Source organism: Ursus arctos, unplaced genomic scaffold, assembly GCF_023065955.2.
Source record: "Ursus arctos isolate Adak ecotype North America unplaced genomic scaffold, UrsArc2.0 scaffold_2, whole genome shotgun sequence".
Classification (NCBI taxonomy): domain Eukaryota; kingdom Metazoa; phylum Chordata; class Mammalia; order Carnivora; family Ursidae; genus Ursus; species Ursus arctos.
Window position 1 is genome coordinate 41,921,891 of NW_026622874.1, and position 23,589 is coordinate 41,945,479.

The 23,589-nt window shown below is 39.1% G+C and overlaps 2 protein-coding genes across 7 annotated transcripts in view; both read right to left on the reverse strand.

Moving 5' to 3' along the window:
- CFH (complement factor H) overlaps positions 1-13,014 on the reverse strand; it is a 135,018-nt gene extending 122,004 nt beyond the window's left edge. Inside the window, exons 1-3 of one of the 2 annotated variants that reach the window (XM_057315416.1) lie at positions 12,769-13,014; positions 11,646-11,836; positions 10,473-10,556 (exon numbers count right to left, since the gene is read on the reverse strand). In XM_057315416.1, coding sequence (XP_057171399.1) covers positions 10,473-10,556; positions 11,646-11,836; positions 12,769-12,824 — 331 coding nt within the window. In that variant the 5' untranslated portion in view covers positions 12,825-13,014. The remainder of the gene's footprint in view (positions 1-10,472; positions 10,557-11,645; positions 11,837-12,768) is intronic. The other variant, XM_057315417.1, reaches the window with a different exon arrangement.
- Positions 13,015-17,120: 4,106 nt separating this feature from the next.
- The window catches only part of LOC125283496 (complement factor H-like), a 41,557-nt gene continuing 35,088 nt past the window's right edge, over positions 17,121-23,589 (reverse strand). For 3 of the 5 annotated variants that reach the window (XM_057315421.1, XM_057315420.1, XM_048225457.2), the window contains 3 exons: positions 23,352-23,528; positions 22,110-22,283; positions 17,743-18,158 (listed from right to left, as the gene is read on the reverse strand). In XM_057315421.1, coding sequence (XP_057171404.1) covers positions 17,758-18,158; positions 22,110-22,283; positions 23,352-23,528 — 752 coding nt within the window. In that variant the 3' untranslated portion in view covers positions 17,743-17,757. Of the gene's footprint in view, positions 17,539-17,742; positions 18,159-22,109; positions 22,284-23,351; positions 23,529-23,589 lie in introns of those variants that run through there. The other 2 variants (XM_048225456.2, XM_048225455.2) reach the window with 1 other exon arrangement.

Below are 23,589 nucleotides of genomic sequence, written 5' to 3' on the forward strand. Positions count from 1 at the left end.
TTGGAGATGTTTTAGTCGATCATAAATGATCTAATACTCCTCATCTAAATGCTTCCTTGCCTCAAATTTCTGTCCTGGTACATCTTTACCTCTGAAAATGAAATACCTTTCTGAGGAATTTCATTCAGTCCCATCCATAGTATTAAATACAAATATTTACTGAGACAGATATGTAACATTTGTTTCTTCAGTCCAGATCTCTCTTCAGAAATCCATCTTGTTTCTAATACCCATCTACTTCTTTGACATCTTATTTTGGATATTAACTGGCTATCTCAAAATCAGTATGTTGAAAATGGAGCTCTTGATATTCTTCCAAAACTCAGCCTCCTCCCATTTCCTCACCATCACTCAGTTACTTGTTCAATTTAAAAATCTATGGATTATTCCCAATACCCCCTTTTCCCTCATTAACCACATTCAGTCCACTAACACTTTTAATTTCCAGTCCATCCTCTTGCCTGCACGCCATACTTCAGCTTTAGTCAAAGATACCATAATATTTGTTCTGAACCATTGTTCCATCATCCAGCAGGTCTCAGTCAATTCACTCACAGCAGCCAGCCAGATTTCTCAGCAACATAAATTAGATTACATCAATCCTTCGAATAAAAATATTCAGTGATTTTTGTTCCATTGTTTTTGGAACAAATTCTAAACCCCTTCCCATGACTCATGAACCTGCTCTCTCCATCTCTCTCATCTTTTCTTATAGAATTCTTCACCTTCTCACTGTCATCTAGCTACCTTGTCCCCAAGCACCCTTCCCAAGCTTTTCCACTATTTATCTCCTTTGGAGTATGTTTCTTGGCCTTTCTCATGGCCACCTCACTCTCACCTTTCGAGTCAGTGCTGCAATGCAACTTTCTCAGGAAAGCATTTCTTGGCTGCTCTATTCAGGTTGGATTTTCTCATTACTTTTTATTTCAAAATTATTTTGCATTTTTTCTTCTTAGCACTTATCTCCAGCTGCTTATTTTGCTCTTGTATTTCTCCACTGATTTGTTTTTACTCTGCCTCTCTCTCAGGAAGGGAATTTCCACAAAGGAAATGTCTCCATGTGACTTTTGTACAGCTATATTCCCCTTGCCAGGAACAGCGGCTTAGCACATAGTAGCTCCTCAATAACTATTTGTTTAATGAAGAGATGAGTTGGAGTAGACAAATATATATGACACAGGCAAAATTCTGAAACAAGGCAAAATGTGATGGAGGAGAGAGGTGTATGAACAAGTTATAATGTGACACACATGGGATGAAAACACTAGTGTGTGTGAAATAACAATGAAAAAGAGCAGAAGGAGCAGATAATTTGGGCTGGGAATAATTTGACAAAACAAAGATGATAGGTTTACCTGAGACTCAAAAGAATAGAGAGAACTTCTCCAGGATTGCAAGGTGGAGGAAAAATATCACAGTAATAGAAAACAGAGTTTTTTTCTTTGTAAAGGTGGGCAAGCATCTGGTGGGTTGTGGTACCTCCAAGAAGTCCAAAGTGGCTGGCATCAAAGGACATGGTGACAAGATGAGGAAGTTGCTTCTCAAGAACCAAAAATATTCTCAAGCATAATAGCCCTTTTTGATGTATCTAAATATATTTGACCAGGATTTTTTTTTTTAATTTCCTGATTGTTTAAGAGTTGAACTTGAGTTATAATAGATTTTACAGGAAGTATGAGAATGGTAAGTAAAAAAGCATCAATTCAAATACGTATTCTAAACTTTTTTTCTAGGTACTCAAATCAGCAAATGATGACTTTGCTTTCAGTATGTAAATGAGTGAATCTCACAAAATTTTTTTCATAACTTCAGATACAATGTGTTCATCAGCTGAATATATTTTATTGTGTTTGTGTATGTGTTTGTTTTTGTTTTTTGGGGGGGTGGAGGTGGGGAGGGAGAGGGAGAGAGAGTCTTAAGCAGATTCTGTGCAGAGCACAGAGCCCAACACAGGGCTCAAAATCATGACCCTGAGATCATGACCTGAGCCAAAACCAAGTATGGGACACTTAACCAACTGAGCCACCCAGGCGCCCCTTGGGTGGGTGTGTTTTAATCACGGAATCAGTCTGGAGGTAGATACTCCAAGGTTGGTACTGCGGCTCAGTCAGAAGTTCCGATCTTTTGCTCTGCTGTCAGCAGGCTGGCTCTTGCACTTAAACGTGTTTGTCAGGAACTGTGAAGGGTCTGAAACTTTACCCTGCTTGCAAAATAAGTACAGTTGACCTTTGAACAACATGGGTTTAAACTGTGTGGGTCCACTTATGCATGGATTTTTTTCAGTAAATACAGTACAGTACTTCAAATGTATTTTCTCTGCCTTATGATTTTTTAATAACATTCTTTTCTCTAACTTTATTGTGAGACTACAATATATAATACATATCACATACAAAATATGGGTTAATTCTGTTTATATCATCAGTAAGGCTTTTGGCCAACAGTAGGCTATTAGTAGTTCAGTTCTGGGGGGAGTCAAAAGTTATATGTGGATTTTTGAATGCATGGGGGTCAGTGCCCCAACCCCCTGCATTGTTGAAGGGTTAACTGTAGTTACCCTGCGATAGCTTCACAGATGCTGGCAGAAAACACTGAACTCCTAAATCAGAGACAAAAGACTTCATCAGTCTTAGCATAGGAGGTGGCATGAACTTCACGTTCATACCAGTTCTCTTTGTCCTGAGAACCCTCAGGGCCTCATTGGAGCAGCTCTGATGGATGCTTCACACACACTCAAGGCTGTGTCACAGCTGAGTAACCCCAAGGTAGGAAATCCCAAATCTTGTAAGTAGGCTGCCAGCAAAGATGCCCAAACTTTGTACTGGAGGAAGGCATTGTCTTTATTATCCTAGTCAGAAAACAAATACGCCCTCTTGTCCAAGGGAAATATTGTTTCTAAGTTTCAAAACTGTTTGCCATGCAAACATTCTTGAAAAAATAATCCAAAGCAAAAACTGTCATAGTAGGAATAGAAACACCATGGAGAATTGCCTCCTGATGGTCTGGTGTTGCAAGAGGGCTACCTTAGCTCCAAAATTGTGTCTCCACACAGTTCTGTTCAAGGTAGAAAGGACAGAGCAATGTAAAAAGAGCCTTTTTTCCTGTAACTTTTTTTTCCCTACTGGCAATGCAAGTCTTTACTGGAGAGATGCCAGGGGACTTATTATTAAGACCCCTTGGCCAGAACTGGATCACATATTTACTTCTAGACCAAAAACTTTCAAGCAGGAAGGAAATTCCTGTGTTGGATTTAGCTCAATTGAGATGCATCCTTTAAAACTGGGTAAAAGCCTTCTTCCATTGAGAAGGTTGCTATCTGCTAAGTACATCAACTGTTTTCTTTCGGTAAGGAAGGAGCAGGAAGAAGGAGGAAGAAGGGAAGATAAGTCTTGGGTAATAATAATAATAAATGTTGTAACATTTATCACGAGCCAGACATCAGTCTGAGGACTTACATTACTGTAATTAATGTTATATGCATAGCATATTAACATAGGTTATACCCATAACAGTCTCATAAGGTAGGTTTTATTTTTATTCTCATTCTACGTGTAAGGAAGTTGAGATATAGTAACTTACAAAGTCATGCAGGTGGTATGTGGTGAGGCTTGGGCTTAAACCTTAGTAATCCAGCTCCAGAATTCATGGTTTTATTTTATTTTATTTTATTTTATTTTTTAAAGATTTTATTTATTTATTCGACAGAGATAGAGACAGCCAGTGAGAGAGGGAACACAAGCAGGGGGAGTGGGAGAGGAAGAAGCAGGCTCATAGCGGAAGAGCCTGATGTGGGGCTTGATCCCATAACACCGGGATCACGCCCTGAGCCAAAGGCAGACGCTTAACCGCTGTGCCACCCAGGCGCCCCAGGAATTCATGGTTTTAAATACGACACTATGCAATTACCTTCTCAACTGCAATAAAATTAAATTTATAGAGAAGCCAACATCTGTGCATTGCATAAATATACGCTAGTTTTGTAGACAGTCAAAAAAGCTGGTAGAAGTCTTAAAGTGGAAATCAGCTTAACACGTTCAAGCAATGGATACAGGAGCAGTTAATGGCATGAAGTTGGAGAAGTAAGACGAGCCAAAATAAACAACCATTAATTAATGTTGAGTTTTGACAAACTTCTTTTCAGTGTCCAAGAAAGAGATCATTAGAATTTTCTTCTCAGGTATATTGATATTGTGAGTTATTTTAATAAACTTCTTAATATTTTATGTATCTCTCTGACTTCTTAGAATACTCCTCTTGCTCATAATAAAATATTCTTTAAAGTGAGATCCTAAAACTTATTTTCTAGTTTTTTATTTAGATTTTTAATTGATATTACAACAGAGATGGGTCTGTGGAATATTTATATGGTGTTTGTGCAATACATTTTTTTTCCTATTGATTGATACTTGCTTCATGTAAAAATATTCTAATGGAATTATATTCTCTGGAGTAGTTTAAGTGGCAGGTCGAATTATCTGCTCTTTACAACATTTTGTTTTAGGGTAATTCATGTTTTAGAAACTGAAATTACCTCATAAACAATTAGAAAATAGGGGGATTATGACAGTAAAATGCAGCAGTCACGTTAGTTCACGCACTATCTTTTTTGTGGATCTGGGGTATACAACCCTAAACAAACAGCAGCTGAAGGGAAATTACATTAATGCAGATGCCTGCGTTCCCCTCTTGTTCCAGAGACACTTTCTTGTTTGCCTTCCAGCTGTACAGGTCTTGATCTTGTGACAGCCAGAACTTTCCTGAGCTCTATGGGTCTGTGGCTTGAACACCACAAAGCTACCCTTTCTGCTTCTAACCAGCCAGCTGATGTGCACTCTTCCAGTCAGTGAGCACCCTGGTAAGCCAGGTAGGACTTGCTGTCAGAGAGACTCTTGGAGAACGCAGCGGCCTTTCCCACACTGAAAAAGACACTTCATTGAACTTGATCAGAGGGGCTGCAGAGGCAGTGTGGGCGGAGTGCAAGACACCAGGATGAAATGGTGTCTGACTCTCAAGTTTGGTGATTTCTGAGTGTCCTCTGGGTCTGGACTCCTGGGTGTCCTCTCTCAGCCCCCCAGGACTGAAGTTATTTACCCTCCCTCTGTGCCTCAGATAAGTGCTTCTGCCACTCCAGGCTGTTCTTAAATACATTCCTGGTTACAGACCTGGGAAGAACCAGCAGTGACGGGAACAGCGGCCACATCTCCAGTCTGTGACATTTCACCCCTCTGGATGGGGTCTTGAGGAAGTGAGGGGCTGAAGTTTAAGTTGCTGCAGATCCCTGACGTGGGGAACCAGGCACGCCCAGCCATTATTCCAAGGTGGTGATGCTTTAGTGGCACATAACCCTCTGGAAGCCTTGAAGACTTGGGCCCCGACACCCAATCCCCCCCACCCCCATGCTTGATTGCTGCTCTCAGGTTAGTGCAGCTGGGCAGGTCGGTGGCTGGTCCAGTTCTGTGCCAGAGACAGAGGCCTCACCAACTAGACCCCTGCCCTGGGTCTGCCATGCCACCTTTCTCTCTGCGCCCAGCATCCTCTAACCTAGTTCCCCGTAAACCCAGGTATTTTTAAACACAAATTTGCTTTGTGAGAGCTTTATAAAAGCACGAATGTAGAAAAGATCTGTATTTGATATTTTCCTCTGAATCCACTGTCATGTGTATCTTCAGAGTTGTTCCCCTTCACTCTGAAATTTTCTCCTTTCTTTATGGTTTGTTTAGAATTGTATCATTCTCTAGAGTCAGTTTTGGTAAATTAGATTTTTCTAGAAAATTATTCATTTTATTTAGGTTTTTAACTTTATTTGTACAGAGTTGTGTAAAGTGGTCTCTCATAATTAGAAAAACATCTTCTGCATCTATGGCTATTTCCTTCTTGCTTATGCTTTCTTTTTCTTTCTTGATTAGATTAATTGATGGTTTATTTTCAAAGAATCACCTTAGCCAAGTGTGTGTGTGTGTGTGTGTGTGTGTGTGTGTGCGCAGTGTGTGTAGATATGTTAGTTACACTGTCGTGAAAATGTTGAAGGGATGGGAAGAGCTTGGAATCATTTTTGCATCATCTTCCGAATTTCCTTCCGCCTTATTCTGTTCCAATCTATTCACCAAGATGGTCAAAGACATGCCATGCATATTAGCAGAGTGAGGAGGATAACAGTAGAAATTAAGTAAGCCAAGGAATCTTTGGCCATAAACTCTAGGGAGAGTTAAAAATATTTAATAAATCAGATTATTCACAAAGTTCCAAATATCTATTTAGTCAAGTTCCTTTTTAGCGATGATTAGTCAATTATTAATTCAAACACTGTCATAAAAACATAACAAATTTAATAATGTGAAGCATTACAGTGAAATTTAGATCAGAAAATTTTTCAAATATTCAGGTCAGTAAGTTTATAATTCACGTAAAACTTGTCTTAGACTAAACGTTTTTCAAGGAGGCTAGTTACAGAAGGTGTTAAATGCCTTTCAAAATCACAAGCACATACTTTACAAAAAATCTATGCAAGCTAACGTGGCTGATTTAAAAGCATTTTAGAAAACAAGCTGTCTTTTTATTGGGGTGTTTTTGTCAGGCAGTCAGAGAATGTATATTTAACATTAATTTGGAAAACTTTGATAATCTAAAAAATTTTAACATTGTCTTATAAAATAGTTTCTGTGATCATCTTTAAAGTTTGATATTAATTCTGGCTTTAAAAAACGAAAATTTGAGCATTAATTAGACTTATTTTAAATGATGTGCTGTTGTTGGGCCCCTGGGTGGCTCAGGCGGTTAAGCGCCTGCCTTCGGCTCAGGTCATGATCTCGGGGTCCTGGGATCAAGCCCTGCATTGGGCTCCCTGCTCTGCAGGGAGCCTGCTTCTCCCTCTCCCTCTGCCTGCTGCTTTCCCAGCTTGTGCTCTCTGTCAAATAAATAAACAGAATCCTTAAAAAAAAAAAAAGATGTGTTGTTATATAGTTGATAAAAGCTATTCTTTCACAATTCTTTAGAGATTACCCTGTGACACTGAAGTATTGCCCTGGAGTTCCCAGTGCAATAACATAACAACAAAATATATTTCAATCTCAGTATAGTCAACATTGAAATGTGTATTTCTTGGGGTGCCTGCCTGGTTCTGTCAGTGAAGTGTGTGACTCTTGATCTCCACATTGGGTGTAGAGATTACTTAAAGATAAAATCTTTAAAAATGTACATTTCTTATTTATCAATAATGCAAATATTTCTGTAAATGAGAAAGTTGACTTGGCACAATGTACTAAGTAACAAAAGGTGTTGAATTATTTTATCTTGTCTTTTCTTATCATACCCACAGGTTCTCTGACAAGCTATTTTAGTGTGTAGAGTTTGCAAGATACACCGGCCACGAGCCTTCATGTGTCTTTCATTGGATAGCATTTTATCCTTTTCCTAGTTATTTTCCTTTTGTTCTTCAAAGGTCAACCTAAATTTCTTCAAAGAAACTTTCCTTCATCTCCTAAGTTTTGAATTTCTTCCCATTTCTTTCTCTTTCATAGTCCTCTTTGTGGCATGGATATTTTTACTAGAAATATTAATTTTATAGTATTTGTTTAATATTCATATCCCCTGAGAAAATGTAAGCTTCATGAGGGCAGGGATTCTGTCTGGTTAGTTTATCACCGTGTATCCTTAGCACCGAGCAAAGTCAAGGCACAGAAGGCAAGCGATTAATACATATGTGAATGGACATGTAGATGAATGGGTGGGTGGAGGAGCGCAAAGCCTTTTCACACAATTACCGACACTTCATTTGAGTGGTCGTGTCTGATTTTATGGGATGGGGCAGCCTCAGGTTCTGTTGAGCTTCTTCATTCTCAGGAGTCAGGCAGGAGTCTGGTTTGTTTGAGACTTTCTTAATAAATTAATATTCACTGAAGCGGATAACCAGCCAAATCAGAAATGATTGGATTTGTGATTAGGATCTCCTGGTGATTTAATGTCCCATAGGGCAGCTTTGATTGTGGTGAAGTGAACAACCCATTCTCCCATGTCACCTTTGATTTTAACTGAAGTGAAAGTACTTGTGGCCAAACTGATTCCAGGTCAAATTCGAGTGTTATCAGCCGTAGTGCCTTCGGCCAGTTCTTTTTGGGCGATTCTATTCACCGGCAGATTAATTTTCTAGTCGCGTAACTCGGTCATTCCTTTTTTTCTCTCTTCTTTCTTTCTTTCTTTCTTTTTTTTTTTTTTTTAAGATTTTATTTATTTATTTGACAGAGATAGAGACAGCCAGCGAGAGAGGGAACACAAGCAGGGGGAGTGGGAGAGGAAGAAGCAGGCTCATAGCAGAGGAGCCTGACGTGGGGCTCGATCCCGGAACGCCGGGATCACGCCCTGAGCCGAAGGCAGACGCTTTAACCGCTGTGCCACCCAGGCGCCCCTTTCTCTCTTCTTTCAATTCTTTTTTTAATTTGGCTGGATTGGGAGCCCAAGTCTAGCTTTTAAAGTTTTCTATAAAGGATATTTGCAAAGGCAGTTTTTCAAGCATTACTCAAATTATAATTTTTGTATAAATATTACATATATATACTTTTAAAGATTTTATTTATTTATTTGAGAGAAAGAGAGAGAGAGAGATGGAGCCCGATGCGGGACTTGATCCCAGGATCCTGTGATCATGACCTGAGCTGAAGGGAGACGTTTAACTGACTGAGCCACCCAGGCGCCCCTAAAAATGGTATATTTAATATATGTTATAATTTACCATTATAACTGTTACAAAATATAAGTTACATTTTGATCTGTGTTTTCACACAGCAAGGCTCTTGTTTTTGATTGTCCCATTGCTGTCTCCTTCCTGGGCTCTACTAGCTCTATCTCATCGTCTAATCTTTCCCACAGTGTGGAGACTGATATAACTAACTTCTTACCAGACAGATCATTGTTCAAAATAAAATTTTCAAAATATTTGCTTAGGACCACATATGCAAGTATTATTTTAATCTTGATACAAGGGCAAGTTAAGATTTACGCTTGTGAGAGACATCTAGAGGGGGGTGCTGGGGAGGGAAGAGTCACAGAATATCCATACAAAATTAAAACAGGAAAATAGAAACTTGGATCATTAGACTCTTTTGATTGACAACTGAGTGGGAGATTGATTCCCCAGAATCAGTCTGAATACCATTAAAAGTTTATCTTGAAATTGCTTAAACATTTTATCAGAAATGCTAATTTTTTCCAAGAAGAAGTTTATGAATTACATTTCAAGCAAAAAGGAACAACAGATTTGGGACATCATTTGGAATTCAAATTTGTATTTAGTAAACAATAGTAATTTTTATAAACAGAACAAACAAGGCATAGCATCTTGCGTTGAGATCAAAGTAGAACTATCAGGCATAAATATTCATTTATCTGTTTAACAAATATTTGCTGAATAGTCACTATTCACTATCATAGTGTGTTAGAAAGTAACTTTAAAATAGTGAAAAAGACATATACCGTCTTCTCCAAAACTTATTCTTTTTGTTTTTTGTGCTCTTATTTGGCTGGGGGTCAGTGGTAAGAACAGGTAAATTCTACTCTTTGAGCAAATTTTAATTATACAATATAGTGTTACCAACTATAATCACCTTGTTACCCATTATCTAACTTTATTTATCCTATAACTGGAAGTTTGTATCCTTTGACCAAACTCTCCATATTTCTCTCATGCCCCAACTCCAGGAAATCACCCACACAGGCTCACTGTCATTCCCCCATGGCCCATTCTCTGCTTCTGGAAGAAGAATCTGTTTTTTTCTTTTAATCCTTTATCCATAGCTTTGGAAGTTGTTCCTTCCCAACCCCCTCCCCAGTTTTACCTAAGTTTTTCTCCCAAAGGCACGGCAGACTGGCACAGTGCCTGTTCCCCACCAAGCCCATTGCACAGAGGTCACCCTTCTGTACCTGAGGCAGACCAGGAGGGGGCACCACTAGGCCTGGCAGCATCAAATCTGCTGCAAACAGGACAAAAGCATCACAACCCACGTTCTGCCTCTAACCAATTCCAAGTTTTATTTCATCATTTATTCATTCACTCAACCTACAAACACTTATTAAGTATCAACTAGGTTATTCAAATTGAAGAAATGCAACCTGAGTATCAGACCTTTTCCCTTTGGAGGGGTGGGCAGTGGTCAAACTGAAGCACCAGGCTGAGAGTCAGGTTCCATGATCTCTTATTCTGCTTTCCTAAATTTAGCTTACTGATTTAAAGTATAGCATGTGGTAGTTCACAAAGTACCTTCTGATTTAAGGACAAAGTACAATGCTTACTGAAGCCTTTCAACAGGGTCTAGCAGCCCAGGGGCCTTATGGAAGCAGCCAAGTGAAGGAGGAAACACACATGGGGGAAAAATTCCATTTTTCAATTGTACGAACACAGGAAATGGGTGCATTTATTAAAGTAGTTGGCCATTACTAAGTAGGTTTTGGCCAATAGCCAGAAGATAGGAAAATCCTCTTACCTGCTCCCCCCACCAGTTTTTTGAGCACCAGAGGCCATGTTGTGAACGTTGGGAGAAGGTCAGGATAGGACCACAAGGTGTATACTGCCCAAAAAGAGACACAGAAAGACATTGCCAAAAGGTCAATCCCCTGGGGAACTGGCAAAGCCAAACACTAAGGTCACTTTAACTAAGAAATAGAAAAGAAACTCAACTCAAAGCTAGAGAGGAGGCTGTGAGGCCCAAAGAGGTTTCATTCTTAAAGCAGGCAGATACTTAAAAAACTGGATGTCACTTGAGACTGGGAGGCCCCTATGATTCCACCTGGATGCAGCAGCAGCAATGGGCAGAGTAGATAAAAGCGGGAACAGAGACCCAACAAGGCTTCCATCTGTGACCTCAGAAGCAAGTAAGCGAAGAACAGGGTGCCAGCCTGTAGGAAATGCTGAAATTTCCCCATGTTTATTATTTTTATTCCCTCTGTGTTCACAGTGATTAGCAGTAAAACCTTAGATCAAAAGGGGCCTCTGTGTGTACAGCCGCAAAGTGCAGCGGGGGCACAGGTAACCTAAGGAGACGCATTGTGCACATGCAGCCAAGCTTGGGGAAGAACTGCCCCGCGTGACAAAGTAGGCGTCGGCAGCTCTGGAAAAGAGAGAAGGACACTGAATGTCTGAGATCTGTGACAAAGAGAGAAAGTAAAGGATTCTAAGAGCCAGGTAGAGCCTAAGAAAGAATCCCTGTGAGATCTCTCCATTGAAGTACATCACTAAGACAGCTGGGTATGTAGTTTAATTAACCCAGCTTCCTTTCTATCACTGTATCTCTTCAGTTTCTTACGAAAATCCTCCTAGTGATAGTTTTAAGACTATTTTGTACATGTCCTGAAATTCCACCCTTTTCAAGACCTCTGCTCCATCCCTACTTAACCCACTATGAACTATTAGTCCATCATCTCGGAACATCACTTGCCAACTACCCTCTTCCTGTGTGAGCCCTTTTATTCTCCCTCCTACAGCAGCTTTTGATCTTGAAAGACCCAATTCCAGGGATACTGGGTCCAAAAAGATCCTCAGGGAAGCTGGGAGATTTTGCACTTCACATTTCAAGTAAGGCAGGTTAACGAAAGAAAGAAGGAGAAACAGATGGTAGGCAAGGATTACAGTAACGGCCATCTCCAGCCTACTGGCATACCTGTTGGATATAGATTCTTTTCCAGTTCAAACAGGATGGGGTTACCACCACACACATACACAGTCACTGCATCCCCTCTGTGAGCATACAACTTCAAAATGTTGAGCTCTTCCTTTCCAGGTACTAACGCAGAGACCTGATCTGTTCCAAGAGTGGGGAAAGCAGCCGTCACATCAGCCCGAAGCTTTCTCCTGCAGAAAGCAAACCAATACCCGGCATGAATCCTGCCTGGATGGATTTTAATAAATATGAAGAACTCCAAAGGACTTACTAAATAAAATCACAAGGGCCAAGGAACAACTAGTTTATGATGCCCTATTCTCATACACTCTTCCAAAACAACCTATTCTCTTTCTCATCCAATGTCTCATCTATTTTCACATATTCCTGGGGGCAAGTCTTTCCATTTTACTAAGAAAGAGGAAAACGGAGACCCAGTGAGTAACCAAGTTAGCTTGGCCAGAAACTCAGCCCTACCTTCCAGACTCCATGCCTAGCCCTCAGACCCACTCCTTCCTGGTATCTGCTTGGCAAATCTGTCAGCTTATGGTTAAAAAGCTATACGAGGGCACCAAGAGTGACAACTAGAGGACTACTGGTCCCAACATTCGCAACGTGGTATCAGCATCTGCAACACTGTATAACAGTACAATTCTTAAAACATGTCCCCTAATTCTCTCCCACCTCACCCTCCATCTGGCTCTCCTGCGAGAAGTAATCACCAGATCCTTTTTCTCCTATAGTTTTAGTTCTCGGTGCCCCATCTTATTTTTCCTAAGGGACTCGAAGTCTTTGGAGGGCGGGGACCCTGTAATCCTTCGTGTTTCCACCCTCCACACCTTATATAGACCGCAGTCAGCAAGCGCTGACTGAATGACGTTTTCCTTTGCACTAACGAGAATATTCAAAAGATAGCCTGGGAGACAAACCAGGCCTGTTCTTCATCTTCGCCCTCAAAATGTGTCTGACCCACCCTTGCTCCCGGGGTCCCTTCCCAGGCTGGACGTCCCCTCGGCCTCCACCCCAGGTCGGCTGACCTAGCCCAGAGAGGGCTGTGGGCCAGCCTGCACGGAGAAATGTCTGGCTGCCCGGGTGGGCGGAGCAGGCCCCTTCACTCCCTCACCTGTCCGACCCCTTGATGGCCGTGTTGGACTTGACCCGAAAGGTCTTGGCAAACATGTCTGCTGGACTGGCCTGGGGAGGGGAAGGAGCGCACAGAAGCCAGGGGCTGTCAGGAAAACGAGAACGCGGCGACTTCCCGACCCGCAGCTCTGGGGGCAGCCATGCTGGGGCCCAGCTGGAAAAGGGGCCCGGCTGGAAACCCGGGCCACTCAGCTTCGCGGCTACCGGCGCTGTGGGGACCGCGGCCGCCCCTAGTGGCAAGGCCGGGGACTGAAGCAGGGTGGGCGGGGCCTGGGGAAGGCGGGGCGGATTCCCGCTCCGTCGCGCTCCCTCTGCTCGGCTCTGCGCCTGCGCGAATTGCTGGCGTGTGCAGGTCTCTGTTGACCAGGCAGTGGCAACCTTGACTTCGTTAATGTCCACTCCATCGGTGTTAGGTTCTGTTCGGTGGGAACTGTGCCAGCTCGTGTTCCATTCAGTTTAGTTCAGTTTAATTTCCACAAAACTAATTGAACTCTTGTGTTTTATTACTTTTGCAGTCCTCTCAAATAATTTTCTTAAGGGCTTTTATTAAAGTCTTTCCTTTTTATTGTATGCTAGAGGTCTCAGGATTTTCTCCTAGTTTTTAACTTTACGTGGAATGATAATAATAGTAACAGAGAATCCACCCTTGTCCCAGGTTTGCCCCGCATGTTATGAGGAGAAAACAAAAGATCTTCAAATGTATTTTAAAATACTTTGGCCGCTTCTAGGTAAATTCTTCAAAGCGTTATTGCGTTTTGCGTTCAGGTGTTATTTTGGGAGGGGAGGTTGTTTCCAAAACTAATGAAATAACCTTGCTTATAAAAAAAAATCTGTGAGACAGATTAGGTTCAAATTATGAGTTGGTTTCTCCCGGTCACTGTGATCATGTGGCAACAGCTTATTCTTTCTGAAACTTGCATTCTCTGAAAGATGCGGATGTAATACCTACCTCACGGAGTTTCCATTAGAAACGATTGGGATAATGTATGTGATATGCTACGCAGTGCATTGCAAATTTCCAGTAATATATTTAAAAATTCTCTCACAGGGGTGAGAGATTGGGTTTCCCTGAGAGGGACTGCTGTGCACACCTGGGGTTCTGGCCCCTACTAAATTAAATTTTGCATATGAAAAGTTAAGGTCAGAGTGTCTATCCACCAAGAAAAAAAATCCTAATTGTTTGATTGGATGACACAGTTACACAAAGAAAAATTCCACATTGGCTGTCCAAAGATGAGGCCTTCGACAGTGTCTGCTCACTACCACAATTCTTGGAGACGCTCCTAAACCCACCTAGGGGCCGCCCGCCCCCCAAGGTGGGCTCCTCCTACATTTCTGACCCACTAGACCTTTATTCTGTAGCCACAAGGCCAAAGTCAGAGGAGCCCAGAGGAGGACAGTGCCACAGAACCTTCTCCCTTTGGGCCCCGACCCCAGTGACACTTAGGGAGGGGGGGCTGCGATGCCAGACTGTGTTGTGGACTAGGTGGATTGTAGCACAGCTACTGAGGCACTTCTGCCCAGGGAGCTGAGGAAGGTTATTCAAGGGAATATTAGAAATAGATACCATAATTAAATAAATAATAAATAAATACGAAAATAGCAAGGTACAGGTAAATGTGTAAAATAATCTCCCTTCTCTATTAAAAAAAGGAGATTAATGAATACTGGAAGGATGTCAGAAACTAATAAAAATATAACTTTATTAAATGAGGGAAGAATTACAGTGGAAGTAAGACTACTCTGCATACTTCTCGTATTTCTTTGACTTTTGAAGCATGTAGGCTTTTGGGGCACCTGGGTGGCTCAGTTGGTTAAACGCCTCCCTCTTGGTTTTCAGCTCAGGTCATGAAAGAGTGGTCAGATCGAGCCCCACATCGGGATCAGACACAGCTGAGTCTGCTTGAGTTTCACTTTCTCTCCCTGTGCCCCTCCCTCCTCTCTCTCTTTCTTTCTCTCTCTGAAATAAATAAATAAAATATTTTTAAAAATCTTGGTGTTTTTCATATTTTAAAAAAAGTTTAGCTTAAAAGAGGAAGAAGCGAAATCTAAATTGAAAAAAAGTACTAATGCAAATAAGTGTAAAACTATTAATTTGGTAAGAGAGCCAATCAGAGGTAAGGATTATTTCAAGTCATTTTTGAAGAGAGTATTTACACTCAGAGCCAAACATCCCAGGACAAAATAAATGCAAAGCCATTTTAACCTTCACTCAGTAGTTTAACTGCTAATAGTCATGTTTACATTACACTTTTAATATTATTTTTAAAAATATTGAAATTAAGAATATATGAATAAAGAGAAAAGACAGAAAATGTATTTAAAAGTTTCTTAGCCTTGTATTATTTATAACACTGAACTGTTAGATCCAACAGGAGCCAATGAATTTTAAATTTCATTTCTATTTCAGATTTCTGACAAGCAAAAAGACATTTAAGAATTTCAACATTTCAACAATATCGAACATTCCCATCTAGTACCAATAGCACAATTCTTGTGTTCTGAATACTATTGCCCGATAAAAAGGATCAGACCTTTTTGGAAAGCTGTATGATTATGGGCGTTGGTCAGGGAAGTATTCAGCGGGCCTGGAGCATGGTGTTGTGCTAAAAAGAAATGAAACACTCAAAGACTGGTGGGCATACAAAGCAATCAGGAGCCAGTTTCAAGAGGCACTCACTAGCCAAATTTGGGATAATTTGAGATTTAAAGAATAATGACTATATTGCTTGTGACAAATTGAGTAAATAAAAATTCATGAATCCATGCTGATAGAATGCTAAAAAAAAAAAAAGAAAAAAGAAAAAAATCTTTAAAGCCATCACAGGTCACTATCATCAAATCCTTATTCCAAAAATTGGAAATTAAAAAGCAAAAATAACGATTTACCAAATCTTTTTTGGTTAAAGTTTTAAGGAGTTGGCACATCAACACTCATCTTCACACAAGAATGACAATTAACGAGTGAAGAAAAAGAATAGAATTTGTTTTAAAAATCACTACGCCAACAATAAAAATGATTAGTTATAAGCTATATTGATTACAGGTTAAGTATCATAAATAGGTTCCACAAGCATTAGGTGAAAGGTTTTGGAAAAATAGTATATATACCAGTATTAACAGCAAAGATAACTTGCCAATTATAACAATGTCCTTTAAACGTGAGAAAACTGGCTGTCACCTGTGACTCAGATTTAGCTAAATTGACTCCATTAGAGACAGCCAGGTTTCTCATTCGAAGAATGCCACTTGATTTGATGCAAAATGAAGTAATAAGGTATCACCTTAAAATATTTTTACCTTAATTATATCTTTATTTTCATCTTCAAGTTTTCCTAGAAGTTAAAAATGTTTATGGTCAACTGATTTAAACTAATTACGTTGTTTGAAATGTATGAACATAAAAATCATATTTCAGAGTCTCATGGTTGAATGTTTCCAAAACCCTCCATAGCAGCAAAATCATGATGTCATTAGATTTGAAGATCATTACCAAAGAGGCCCTCATAATTCTCAACATATATCATCTTACTTTTAATGTATCTTTTTATTTATTTTATTTTTAAAAATGTTTATTTACATATTTAAGTAATCTCTACACCCAACGTGGGGCTTGAACTCATGACCCGGAGATTGTGAGCACGCTCCACTGGCTGAGCCAGCCAGGCACCCCATTAATATAACCACCTTTATTGTGGTTCCAAGGTGACACATATTAAAGATAGAAAACATGGAAAATAGAGGTGAGCATTAAGGACTTAACCACCAACTCTTACCCCTAGCATCTCTAAATTCAACTGTAGTTATAAATATTTCATTGTACTTCCTGACAATCTCTGTTCTATAAACATTTATGCCGTGATCAAAGCATATGCTGTGTGTGTGTGTATTGTGTGCGTGTGTGTGTGTTTATACTTGATATCGGATTTTTTGGTCACTTTTCATGTTATATTATGACAGTGATGTACCCAGTTAGATTCTAATTTCTCTTTATGATTTGTTTGAATTTTTATGTGTGCTAGATAGCCATCTTGTCGAAGATCTTGCATTTCATCATTTAGTAGATAAGCAAAAGTAAATAATAACTACTTACATCTTATTACTAACATAGGTATGACAGAGTTAGGTTTTTATGTATTTTTGAAGTAAAATTATCTTAAAGATGGAGAAAAGCATTTCTCCCATTTCCTCTGAAATGGAGAGTCTCAGGCAGCCCCAGAAGTTACAGAAGGAGCTTTGAGAAAGTCAGAGGGAAAGATGGATACAAGTAGGCACTGTAGGGATTGAATCTAATTTCTTGCCGTAGGTATTTTATAAGTAGGACACAAAGCATTTTGGTTTGCCACGTTTTAATGAGATGCTTTTAAGAAGTGATTTATTCATCTCTCTGATTATAATTACATCATCCACATGATATTTAATACAAATTCTGATTTATGAATACAAATGAGTTACACAATACTTGACAAAATAAACTGAGAATTGAATTGATAATGAAAAGTTCTGAGTAAATGTACGTATTTTAATTTTAGGACTGTATCTTTACCATTGTTTTATCCACAAACAGGATAGGTCAGTTTCCCTTCCCGACAGGTGACTCGGAATGTATGCTGTGGGGTCTTTTTACGATATCCATACGTACAAACAAATTCAATGATATCCTCTGATCTAGAATAAAGTTTTTTCTCGTTAGACCATCGAAATCGTATGTTATGTCTTCTCATGATGTCTTCTGATACTGTACAGGCCTCTGAATATAAAAAAAAAAGAAGAACATAAAACATTGAAAACAGGATTTCAGACTTTCAAGTAGAATCTTCAACATCAATCCAGGGCTTTGTTTTCAAAATCTTTTCCAAACCAATTCATTGAAAATCCATCATCTCGATTTAAATCACTTTAAATGATTAGTCATGTAAAATGAGGGACTATGTTTAAGGTGTGATAATTAAATGTTATAATCAAAGATTCATAATGTCAATTTTAATATGAAGAAATTGAGTCCTTTCATTAAAGGATCTTTTGCTTGAACAAGAGTTTTTTTTTCCAACTTTATTTCTTCACATATTAGTATTTGGTAGTCAGCATTCAACAAGTGTTTGTTAATCCATGAAAATTCTATTAATAACAGCAAAACATCTATTATACTGATTTTCCCAAGATCCATGAGAATATTGAAATATTTACCTAAGCATTTTGGTGGTGATGACCACTGTCCATCTCTGCATGTTATGGTCCTTTGTCCCTCAAGTGCGTAGAAGGCCTGGCATTTGTACTCTACTGTTGATCCTGGAGCATATACTTGTAATGGGAATGAGGTAATGTCTCCATTGTCAATAGGTGGAGGAGGCCCACATTTTCCTTTAGAATCTAAAAAAAATATTTATTTGATTTATTGAAAGACCAAAGAAAAACAGGTTGAAATAAAGCGACTAAAAATATAGCACAATTTGCAATATCAAGACCTGTGATTCCTGCTGAGAGAAATGGTTCTTTGAAGAAATTTTATTTCATTTTATTTTTTTTTTAAGATTTTATTTGGGATGCCTGGGTGGCTAAGTCGGTTAAGCATCTGCCTTCTGCTCGAGTCGTGATCCCAGGGTCTTGGGCTCGAGACCCACTTCAGCCTCCTTGCTCAGCAGGGAGCCTGCTTCTCCCTCTGCCTGCATCTCCCCCTAATTGTGCTCTCTCTCTGACAAATAAATACTGAATGGATGGATAGCTAATAGAAACAAAGAAACTTTCTTGTTACATACAACATACTGCAGTGTCTATTGGATCTTTAATCATTATTTATTGATTTTCATTTTTATTACAAAAGGAACATCAACTTCTTTAAAGTCAAAGAATTACGCATTTGTGTAATGGGAGAGGGAATTGCTGGCTTCCTGTTCTGGACATGATGAGGTAGAAACCTTTCTGCTTATTCCTTCTGCTCAATATCACTAAAAATCCTGAACATATTATAAAAACCAACAAAAGAGATTGTGAAAGATGTAGAGAAGACATTGATCTGATCAGAGGTCTTGATTTTCAAGGAATTATACTGCAGTGAGTTGTTTGGATTTTCATGTTGCTTTCTACGCATACTGGACTGGGCACTGAAGAAGATTGGAACCCAGAAATGATATCAATCTCAGGGGGAAAAAAAAGTCCCAAGAATTGCCTGCTCTCTTTAGCCAAAGGCTCAAGAAAGGAGTATTCTAGCAAGACAGAAATATGTATGTATTTTTCTACAATACTTGAATTACTCCTGAAAGACGTCATTGAAGAAACCTTGACCAACACTCTCCCCATGCTGATCAGAGACCAACAGTGATCAACAGAGGTCAAGTGAGGAGCCTAGACTCTATCCACAGTGAGGGAACAAGACGCCTCTTCAGTTTCCATGGCGTCAGTGGAGGCCAAGTGGGAAGCCTGGACTTGCACTCTACTGTAATGGAGGTCTGATAAATAAGAGATTTCAGTAAAATCCAGAGTCTTAAAACACAACACCTGAAATGTCTAGAATACAATTGAATATCACTCTTCATACCAAAGACCAGGAAACTCTCAAAAGAGAAAAGATAATCAACAGATCACAACACTGAGATGACACAGATATTGGAATTATTTGACGATGGTTTTTAAAAATCCAGTGGGAATTATAGAACTGAAAAATCTAAGAATGGAATTAAAAAAAAACCTCACTGCCTGGGCTCAATCATGGATTACAGAATACAGAAGGATAAATAAACTTGAATATAGAATATAAACTACTCACTTTGAAAATAGACTGAAAACTAAACCAAAAAAACTTCCAAAAATACTGACTGAAAATTTCACAAATTGGGCAGAAAGCATAAACATTCATATTGAAAAAGCCAAACAGGACAAACCCAAAGAAATTCATGCCAAGATATGTCACAATCAAACTGAGGAAAACTAAAGAAAAAGAAAAAAAGTCTCAAAAGCAGCTACATAGAAATTATGCAAACCTATAAGGGAAAAAGGAATCAAATGTCAGTGGGCTTCTCATCTGTGACTATCAAGCCAGAAAGAAGTGACATTTTTCAAGTGCTAGAAGACAAGAACTGTCAGCCCTGAGGGTTATATCCCGTGATTCTATCCTTTAGGGTTTTAAGGGAGAAAAGAGATATTCTGAGACAAAGGAAAGCAGAGCATTTAGCTCCAGCAGATCTGTCTTTAAAGAATTGCTAAAGGAATTTTTCAAATATCAGGGAAAAGATAACAGCACGAGGACTGAAACTTCATGAAGGAATTAAAAACAATGGACTGGGAAAGTAAGGGTAAATATAATGGACTCTCTTTTTCCTAAGGACTTTGTTAGGTTTGATGTTTGTGCAACATTGTATCATTTGATATGGTGCTCCATATATGTAGAAGGAATAGTTAAGACATTTATGTTTGAAATGTGGGGAAGGTAGGGGTGCCTGGGTGGCTCAGTCAGTTGGTTAAGCGTCCACTCTTGACTTTAGCTCAGGTCATGATCTCAGGGTTGTGAATCTGAGCCCTCTGTCAGGCTCTGAGCTTGGCATAGAGTCTGCTTAAGATCTTTTTTTTCCCTCTCCATCTGCCACTCCCCCCCTTTCACTGTCAGTATATAAATAAAATAAAATAAAATAAAATAAAATAAAATAAAATAAAATAAAATAATAAAATAAAATAAAATGTGGAGAGGGTGACCGGACCTACGTGGAAGTAAGGTTTCCTCATTTCACTTGAAGTGGTAAAATGTCAAAACCAGAGTGGGGAGGAGGGAGTGACAAGCTATACATGTGCATTTTAGTCCCTTGAGCAAGCACGGATAAAGCTATACAAAGAGATATACTCCAAAACAATAAAGACATATAAAAATAAAATTATTTTGAAATGTTCCAAAAATCCACAGGAATGGCAAAATTAAAAAAAAAATTGGAGTGAGAAACGAGGAAAAAAAGCAACGCAAGACAAATAATCAAATGGCTGACACAGACCCTAATCTATCAATAATTACTTTAAGTATAAATGGCTTAAATACTTCAGTAAAAGACTGAAAATGACAGAGTGGACACATAAACAAGAGCCGACTATGTGGCAACTAAAAGAAACTAACTTCAACATGAAGACATAGATGGGCTGAAAGTAAAAGACTGGAAAATACCTATGCCAGGCAAAAGTTGATTTGAAAAACAAGTGGCTATAATAGCTCTTCTTTTGGCTTCTCTTTTTTTTTTTTTTTTTTAAAGATTTTATTTATTTATTTGACAGAGATAGAGACAGCCAGCGAGAGAGGGAACACAAGCAGGGGGAGTGGGAGAGGAAGAAGCAGGCTCACAGTGGAAGAGCCTGATGTGGGGCTCGATCCCATAACGCCGGGATCACGCCCTGAGCCGAAGGCAGACGCTTAACCGCTGTGCCACCCAGGCGCCCCTCTTTTGGCTTCTCTTAAACACTAAATACTGGAGTGTCCTATGACCAAGTTCTCAGACTTTTTTTCTATATACACTGATTCCCTGGTTGAGCTCAGCTAGTAACTTCCCTTTATATAATCCACATGCTGAAGAAGCCCAAATTTATATTACGTTCCATGAACATGCCCCAGCTGCTCATTGTGCGTCTCAAAGTGAAATTTCATAGGGCTGTGAAATGTCCTCAACATACCATTTTTTTAAAAAAGATTTATTTATTTGAGAGAGAGATAGAGTGGGGGGAGGACCAGAGGAAGGACAAGCAGACTCCTTATGAGTGTGGAACCCAAAACAGGACCCTGAGATCATGACCTGACCTGAAATCAAGAGACTGATGCTCAACTGGCTGAGCCACCCAGCCCCCACCCCCAACATATCTTTAATACATTTATTCCTCAGGAAATAACTGAGTGTCTTAATACTTAAGATAGAGAATTTTCTGGGTGGCTCAGTTGATTAAGCATCCGACTCTTGATTTCTGCTCAGGTCATGCTCTCAGGGTCCTGAGATCAAGCCCCACGTTGGCCTCCATGCTCAGCATGGAGTCTGCTAAAGATTCTCTCTCTCCCTCCCCTCTGCTCCTCCCCGCACTGCTTACACTCATGCTCTCCCTCTCTCTCTCTAAAAAAAAAAAATGAGAGAGAGAGAATTTTCCATGTTTCCAACTGTCCTAATCTGGCCAAATCTTTCACAAAGTAAATATATAATATCACTATGCAGTCTACAAGAAGAAAAAATTGGATTTTAAGCACCATCATTTTATTTGAGATAAAAAAAAGATTCCATAAGAACTACACCAGTATATATTTGTATTGACATATTTAGTCCCTAATATATTCTCTAAAACTTGAGGGGAAATAAGATACTTTACCTGCACACTTAGGTGGTTCCGTCCAGGTCCCATTTAAACATGTCACTTCTACTTCCCCAAACAAGTCAAAAGGTTTGTTGCATTCATAACGTGCAGTCTGACCAGGTAGATAACTAAGCTTCTCACTTAGTATGATAGCATTTTTCACTTTGGGTGGCTTCTCACAGGAACTATCTGAGTAGAAAGAAAAAAGTAGCATCTATAATGTAATGATCATTTTGAGTAGCAAATCAAGGAACGGGATTCCATATATACCCCAAGGGGGATTTAAAATCAACAGTTAACCTGTCATGAAGGAGTGCCAATTTTAAGAAATTTACATATAAGATTGAAGAAAAGGAGATAAAGCAATATCTTTGATAAGATTTACACTTCTATGAAAATGAGAGTTTTTCTGGATGTTTCCCTTTTTTAGTAAAATCACCATTACAAATTACATAAATTCAAAATGAATTTATAAACCACAAGAAAATTATAATAAAAAGATTATTTGATGTCAGAAATTGGCTTGCAATCATCCTGTTTGTGAATGTAATTTTAGGCCCTTAGAGAAATAAACACAGTAGGCACTTCCTTAGAGAATAAATGAAGAGTTAACATGCTTTGAAACAGACTATAGTTGAAGGAAAGATGATTAACTGAGGATCCAAACAGGAGATGTGGAAAAATAACAGAAAAATAAATGTATAATTTATAAAAACACTCTTTAATATGTGTATATATATCTATATATGTACATACACACACACATATATAGATATATATACACACACATACACACGCATATATATATTTTGCAAATGCTTAAGGACATTTCAAGGAGTAATGTACAATTCACCAGTGAGATTCAGGTGAATGTAAAGTATAATAGGCTATAGCTATGGTTCCTAAATGGGAGTACAGCTCGAATCTCTTGGGAATTGTTAAGACACTTTCAGGGTAGTAGCGCCAGAGTTTTTGACTCCACAGGTCTGAGTGAGCCAGTTAATTTGCATTTGCATTTCTAACAATTTCCCAGAAGACGCTGATGCTTCTATTCCAGACACCATAGTTTGAGAACCACTGGGCTTTAAGATTAACCAGTGAGTACACAATTTCATCCCTTTATGTTAAAGCATAAACCTTCTTTGACCTGGCCCCCAAAATTATCTATGTCCATTGTTTAAATGATGTTGGAGAGAATTCTGTATTGTATTACTTAAGGCATTTTGATGAATACATTCTAAAATTTTATCAAAGTACCTTTGCATATTGGCTTTCCTATCCATTGGCTCTTAATACACTGTATAAAATTGGGTCCATCCAATTCATAATATCTTGGACATGTATAAGTCACTTTTTCTTCTGACCTATATGATTCCTTCATCAGGCCTATGGGTATGGCATTACCAAAGTCAGGTAAGCCAACACAGTCCGTTTCTGAAAGAAAAAGAATACGTACTTGCTTGGTAAATCTTTTAAAATACATGATGACCAATAA